Below are 7,658 nucleotides of genomic sequence, written 5' to 3' on the forward strand. Positions count from 1 at the left end.
GGGTCAATATCACCTTAGTGAATCAGAGCTTTGCATTCAATCACAGAGAGGAACGTTTCTAATATTCAGTCGGTGGGAATTACAGAGCAAAGTAAAACCTTAGATGCTGGAAATCTGAAATATAATCAGAAAATGCTGGAAACACTCAGCAGGTCAGGCAGCATCTGTGGAGAGAGAAACAGCTAATCTTTCAACAGGATGGGCCTTCATCAGAAAAGCCACCAAGCTGAAACGTGAACTCTTGTTTCTCTCTCCACAGATGCTGCCTGACCTGCTGAGTGTTTCCAGCATTTTCTGTTTTTACTAAAGCCAGATCTATTCCCTGATTGTTGCGATGGGTTGGAGATCAGGTAATGTGAAGTTCAAACTGTAGTTACAAGATCAGGCACAGTAGTGTAGCGGTTAGCGTAACACTCTACAGAACCAGCAACCCGGGTTCAAATCCCGCTGCTGTCTGTAAGGAGTTTGTACGTTCTCCCCGTGTCTGCGTGGGTTTCCTCCGGGTGCTCCAGTTTCCTCCCACATCCCAAAGACGTACGGGTTAGGAAGTTGTGGGCATGCTATGTTGGCGCCGGAAGCGTGGCGACATTTGAAGGCTGCCTCCAGAACACTATACGCAAAAAGATGCATTTCACTGTGTGTTTCGATGTATGTGTGACTAATAAAGAGATCTTAAATGCAAAATTATAACCTTTTCTAATGATACTTAAATTCTTTGGAAAGTGTTCCTGAGTTTGACGGACTGTCTCTGTTGCCTCTTTCTGCAGGAACCGAGAAAGGAACTTCACCAGCAGGGAGGCAGGTTGGGGGTCAGAGGTAGAAACTCATTAAACCAAGCAGGAGTGAAGCAGCATCACTCGGGGACAGGGTGCTTGATTTAGGAAAGATTTGGCTTTGCCCTCTGCCCTGTTCAGGTAGAAATGTTGATTAAAAAGTACAAAGCAGTTTAATGTTAAGGATGTTCCTGTAATCCAGGGGGGTAAACGACCGACCAGACATCGAGATTCGAGGGATCAGTAGCAACAGGTAAAGCACCTGCTTAATTCTACACCCTCCACAGACGAGCTCAAGAGAAACTTGTGAAGGGGGAGGGGATTGCAGAGGGTGATCCAACCAGGAGGCAGTGCCAGTGTGGGGAGGTGCAGGATTCTGTCCGGAGCCATGGAGACCTGGAGCGTGTATCCGACCAACAGCACGGTTTATCAGGTTGCACTTGTGGAGAGCACCAGCAGCTACTCCCAGTTTACCGGACTCGAGCTGATCCAGACATACAAACCCCTCATCGTTCCCTGCTACGTGCTGGTGGTCTTCATTGGGATCTTCGGCAACTACCTGCTCCTCTACGTCATCTGCAAGACCAAGAAGATGCACAATGTCACCAACTTCTTCATTGGCAACCTGGCCTTCTCCGACATGCTGATGTGCGCCACCTGTGTCCCTTTCACACTGGCCTACGCCTTCCACCCCCAGGGATGGATCTTCGGCAAGTTCATGTGTCACTTTGTGTTCCTGATGCAGCCAGTGACAGTGTATGTGTCCGTGTTCACCCTGACAGCCATTGCCGTTGACAGGTAATTGCCAACTGCAATTACCCTTTGCTTGCTCTGGGTTGGGTTGGGTTGGGGTTTTCTCTGGAAGGGACACCTGTTAGAGGTTTATAAGATTATAGACAGAGTAGTCAGCGGGTATCTTCTCCCCCCCAGGGTCGAAATATCTAATACTAGAGGGCATGTAATTAAGGCGGGGTGGGGGGGGAAGTTCAAAGGAGATGTGGGGGGCAAGTTTTTTTTACACAGAGAGTGGTGGGTGCCTGGAATGTGCTGCCTGGGGCGTTGGTGGAGGCAGATAGAGGCATTTAAGAGGCTCTTAGATAGGCACGTGAATGTGCAGAGAATGGAGGGATGTGGACATTGTGTAGGCAGAAGGGATTAGTTAGGCGTTTAATTACTAGTTTAATTAGTTCGGCACAACATTGTGGGCCGAAGGGCCTGTTCCTGTGCTGACTGTTCTATGTTCTATATCTGGAGGGAAATATCTGGAGATCAGTGGTGTGTATTGCTGGTCCTTGAGTCGCTGATAAATGCTGTCTGGTTGTTGCAGCATTTGTAACCTGTCCAGCTACACCTGCCCGGCCAGGTACAGTTCCAGCGGCGCTCCCGCACTCTGGAAGTGGCCAGTTGTCCAGTGCGGCAGTATCTGTTATTGGACCATTTAACTCTGAAAAGAACTTGCATTCCTATAGCAACGTAGGGGCAGAAGGAGGCCGTTCTTCTCTTCAAGTCTGTTCTGCTATTCATGGATAATCTGTGAGCCAAATCCATTTGACCCAGCTCTAATTTTGGGTTATTTTCCCAGCTCCATAACTCCCTGTTACTTAATATCTTCAAAACTTCAATTGTCACTGTATGCATTCTTCACTTGTAAAATCTTTTTTTGTCATTTAACCACTGAAATCTAGGTATTACTTTATTAAATTAATGCTTAGATCTCCATCAAGATCAGTCTCTCCTTCCTCATATATTTTTATTTAACTTGATGTGAGTGAAATGTGGAAAGTCTTCAAGTGGATGTGGAGAGGATGTTTCCTCTTGTGGGTGAACCTGGGAAATAGGGGTGACTATTTAAAAATAAGGGGTCCCCCTCCTAAATCAGAGGTAAGGCATTTTTTCTGTCAGTCGAGAGCCTTTGGAGCCTTCTTTGGAAGCAGAGGCTTTGAATATTCTTCAGTGGGCATACACATGGTCGGCAAGGGGGTGAAGGGTTACCACAGGTGGACGGGAACATGGTTACAGTCAGAGCAGTCATGGTGTTATTAAATGGTGGAGCAGGCTTAAAGGACCTAGTGACCTACTCCCGCTATCAGGCATACATTCATGTACCCGTAGCAAACAGGTGCTCGAGAAAATATTCTTCCACACGTTGTACTGACTAAAATGAATGCATATTATGGAAGCTTTGTACTCTATGCATTTTAAAATTCTGCAGTGCTAACTAGAACTCCCCCGGTGCAAGCTACTCAGATGTGACGGAAAGTCTAATTCTCAGCTTCTTGTTGCACTTACAAGATCAAACAAAAGAACAAGGTCTTAGTGCGATGATTTTTGAAAGCTGTCAGGAGCCTGTGTCCGATTGACTGCAGCTCTGGTGATCCTCAGCTGCTGTGAAGAGAACATGATTTCGTATGGAGTAGTGAACAGTATTCCCGGCAGCTTTGGTGGAGGAATGTTATTGATCCAGAGATACTACCCCTTTAATCAAGATATTGACTCATCTTAACTAATCCCACAAGGAATACAGACAAGAAGGAGGCCATTTGTCCCATTAGGTCTGGGCTAGCTTTTTGAAAAATCAATCTGGTTGTTTCCCTTCCTTTGGTCTTTAACCGTAGATCCCCAAATCTTTCACCTTCAAGTATTTGTTCATTCCCCTTCGGAAGAATCTTCTTGAATCTGCTTCCCCTGATAATTCAGGCAACACATTCCAAGTCACAACAATGCTGTGTTGAAAAATCACTCTACTCATCTCAAGCTGGTGACGTCTAGTTACCGATCCTTCTACCAATGGAAATCATAACTCCTTGCCTACTCTTTCAAAATCTTTCATTATTTTGCTCACCTCAAGTTTGCATTTAACACCTCATGTGGTATCTACAATCTTCCCAAGCCCTTTCTTTAACTATTCATAGAACAGTACAGCACAGGAACAGGCCCTTCGGCCCGCACTGTCTGTGCCCACCATAATGCCAAATTAACCCAGTCCCATCTGCTCGCATGTGGCCTATGTTCACGTACAAAATGTAGTCAATGCCAGCAGGGGCAATTCAAGGCTCATCCACAACTGCCCTAAGTGTTGAAGTGAGCTGTGTCCTTAAACAACTGTGGTCATTCTGGTGAAGATAACTCAATGGTATTGTTGGATAGGAAGTTCTAGATAATGGTGATGGAACGGTGATATACACTTTCAGATTAGGAGAGCATGTGATTCAGAAAGTCCTGAGTTCCAGGATCAAGTCTGGTATTTCCATCCAGATTTGAGAAGGTGTTGGATAAAGCATCGAGCCAAGTCCTCACCAGCTGGTTCTGGTGCACAAAGGCTGTGACTGCCGTATTCAAGGGAGGTTTCCTGGCCCAGTCTCCTGCCCCAGTCAACACTATCGGAAGCAGTTGATCCCATGTTGGTGCATTGTAGATCAGAGAGAAGATCTCTCCTAGGATAACTGGGGAAGGCTCACAAATGCAAACTGGCCGGCAATCTTCACATTGCCTCGAAGAATAACAATACACAGCCACTGGTGTATCCTGTAACGCCTGTATTCAAGTTGTAGCTTCACAGATGATTTAAAGCAGGTGCTTTGATGGAATTATAGAATCATGTGTCAAGTCTACTCAAATTGCAGATGGTGTCATCTGTCATAGGTTCGGAGATAAATTAATGGCTCACACAGCATTTTGCAGGACACATTATATTTTTAATGTCACTAACAATTCTTATCCATTATGCGTACGCCAACCATTGGTGTCTCATTATCTCACCAGCAATTTCTTCAACCTGCTGTGACATCCACTTCAGTTTTATAAAAGGCTAATTGTGGTCTGTCATTTCCATCCAAAGGGAATATTATTGATCCAACTGGGCTTAAAACCCTGCTGATTGACCAAAAATAACAGCTACCAGTCTTCAGTTTGCGAATTACGGAGGAGATTGCATTACAGTTCATCCAAAGGCCTAACCTGGTAGTCTAAAGTTCACAGCCCATCATACCGATGTGAACATTTTAATTTGAGTTTAAAAATCTTGAAGTAACATCTCAAACAGTTCAAGCTGTTGGGTTGCAATGACAAGCTCAATAAATGTACTTTGTTGAAGGGAAGCTGCTCACTTTGGCTGGTGTTACAATGCCTTTGTGAGGCGATTGTGTTAACCCTGAATTTTATTGAAATAATCCAGAATTAGCTATCCTTAATTTATACTTTTTGAAGATAATTTTTAGTTTGGAAAGAGAAAGGCAGGTAACATTCCCACTGACTTCACTCTGTCTCTGGGGGAAACAGGGAGGTGTAGACATGAATTGAAATGCAAAAAATTGCAGATGCGAGAAACCTGAAATAAAAACACCAAAGTTCTGGAAATGCTCACAGGTCAGGCAGCATCTGTGGAGAGAGAAACAGAGGCAACGTTTCAGGTCAGGTCAGTGATCCTTCTTCAGAATTGGAAAAAACGTGTTTGATTCCTGAATTCTGATGGAAGGTCACTGACATGAAGCATTTACTCTGTTCCTCATTCTTGGCCAATGGAAATGGTTGTATGGTAATGGAAATGGCCGTATCATGGTCTGGTACAACAATTCGAATGCGCAAGAACGTAAGAAGCTGCAGAGAGTACTGGACTCAGCCCAATACATCACGGGCACATCCCTCCCCACCATCGGGAGTATCTACAGGAGGCGCTGCCTCAAGAAGGCAACATCCATCATCAAAGATCCCCACCATCCGGGCCGTGCCATCTTCTCACAGCTACCATCGGGCAGGAGGTACAGAAGCCTGAAGTCCAACACCACCAGGTTCAAGAACACCCATTTCAACTATTTGGTTCTTGAACCAACCAGCACAACCCTAATCACTATCTCAGTATAGCAACACCGTGACCACTTTGACCATTTTGCACTACAATGGAGTTTTTGTTATGTTCTAATTGTGTTCTTTCTTGTAAAAGTTGTGTATAATTTATATTTAATTTATGTTTTTCTTGTGAATGTTGTGTATCTGATGCTGTGTGTCTGTGATGCTGCTGCAAGTAAGTTTTTCATTGCACCTGTGCACACATGGACTTGTGCACGTGACAATAAACTTGACTTTGACTTTGTAGATCATGGTACAGATAGAACGTGGCTCTCCCAGTTGTTCAGGTACCACTGTAAGCAGTACCACTTGTCGGGGCAAAGGCCTGTCTCCTTATTCAGGTGGATTAGAAGCAGACAGTTTGACTCAAGTTTCTAAAGAGCGTTGAACAGGAAAGTTGCCTTTGTGCATTGACTGCTCCTCTCATTTGCTTCCACAGGTATTATGCCACAGTTCACCCACTGAAGAAGCGTATATCCATTGTGACGTGCACCTACATCCTGGCCGGGGTCTGGCTCATGTCCTGTGCCCTGGCAGCTCCTGCCTTCGCGCACACCTATCACATTGAATTCCAGGACCAAGACCTGACCATCTGTGAGGAGTTCTGGGTGAGGAAGGAGAAAGAGCACCTGGCCTATGCCTACAGCACCCTCATCATAACGTATATCCTCCCACTTTCGGCTGTCTCCTTGTCCTACCTCCGTATCACCCTCAAACTCAAGAACCGCGTTGTCCCCGGGAATGCTACGCATAGCCAAGAGAGGTGGGAGAAGGTGAAACGCAAAAAGATATTCCGTCTGCTGGTGCTGGTTGTGACTGTGTTCGGTGCTTGTTGGCTCCCTCTTCATGTCTTCAATGTCATCCGTGATATAGACATCAGCCTCATCAATAAGGAGTACTTCAACCTGATTCAGCTCCTATGTCACTGCTCTGCCATGACATCTGCTTGCTGCAATCCTTTCCTCTATGCCTGGCTCCACGACCGGTTCAGGGCAGAGCTGAAGAAGATGTTCACCTGCAAGAAGAAAATTGTCCCAACTAACAACTGTATTGCAGTGAGCGTCGTGTTATGAGGCAGTGACCGAACTCTCAGCCTCCCCTGTTGGTGGTTGGGTGGCCCCAATCTCATTGGGAGTTGGGGCTCTTGGTCAAATTCCAACCTGACGTTGTCCTTTCCATCTGACCATCCAACTTGTGGATCCTCCTGGTTGTTGGGGATGCATCAAATACTCAATGCACCCAATCCTCTCCTGTTTTGTGAATATCAAAGGAAATTATTTTCCAGATGTGAGCAGCTTGAGACCAAGGTTGCCCTTCCCCTTGGGAACTCTGAAACCCATTGCATTCCTAACATTGTGCAATATTTGTGTTAGTAAGTCTGAGTCCATGATGTATAATGTCACTTGTTGCTCTCTAGCTTAGGACAGAAGGGCAAAGTGATGGATTGTAACATGTTGAAAAGTATATATCATCCTACCAGGTCCTCAGTGACTAAGTGGAAACCTGGGCTGGAGGGGGTTGGTTGGGAGTGCTGGGGGTTGGGTGCAGTTGTTGGGTAGGTGAAGGGGACTGGAAGGAGGAATTGTTTGGAGCACTAATGCCAACTTGGAGCATGCACTAAATGGTCTAACCCTGTGGTGTCGGTCTTACGTAGTGCGAGGCTTTGTGAATAGATCAAGATATTTTGTAGGGATGAAAATCAAAACATTGCAGATGCAAAATAGAAAATGGAAACTCTCAGCAGGTTAGGAATCTGTAGAAAGGGAATCAGAGTCCATGTTTCAGACTGAACTGAGAGGAGAGAAAACAAGTTAGTGTCAAGCTGCAGGGAGGGTGGGGATGGATAGGACAAAGATAATATCTCCAATAGGGTGAGGCCAGGGTTGTACTGGGGATAAGTTGTAAACAATATCATTGGGTCAGTAGTGTCATAGGGTCATACAGCACTGAAACAGGCCCTTTGGTCCACCCTGCGCTCGCTGACCATCAAGTACCCATCTGTACTAATCCCATGTAGAAGCACTTGGTCTGTAGCCTATA

At 45.5% G+C, this 7,658-nt stretch overlaps 1 protein-coding gene across 1 annotated transcript; it reads left to right on the forward strand.

Moving 5' to 3' along the window:
• Nucleotides 1-1,161: 1,161 nt before the first annotated feature.
• On the forward strand, nt 1,162-6,691 carry LOC127584152 (prolactin-releasing peptide receptor-like). Its single transcript, XM_052040733.1, has 2 exons — nt 1,162-1,571; nt 6,058-6,691. Exons 1-2 carry the CDS (start codon nt 1,162-1,164, stop codon nt 6,689-6,691), a joined length of 1,044 nt encoding a protein of 347 aa, XP_051896693.1.
• The last annotated feature ends 967 nt before the right edge of the window (nt 6,692-7,658 follow it).

This window comes from Pristis pectinata, chromosome 29 (genome assembly GCF_009764475.1).
Source record: "Pristis pectinata isolate sPriPec2 chromosome 29, sPriPec2.1.pri, whole genome shotgun sequence".
In the NCBI taxonomy this organism is placed as follows: Eukaryota; Metazoa; Chordata; class Chondrichthyes; order Rhinopristiformes; family Pristidae; genus Pristis; species Pristis pectinata.

Excerpts from the sequence above, each read along its gene's own strand:
- LOC127584152 (XM_052040733.1), top strand. The coding sequence starts at position 1,162 with ATGGAGACCTGGAGCGTGTATCCGACCAACAGCACGGTTTATCAGGTT. Across the intron at positions 1,572-6,057 it reads ACAGCCATTGCCGTTGACAG|GTATTATGCCACAGTTCACC; the intron begins GTAATTGCCAAC and ends TTGCTTCCACAG.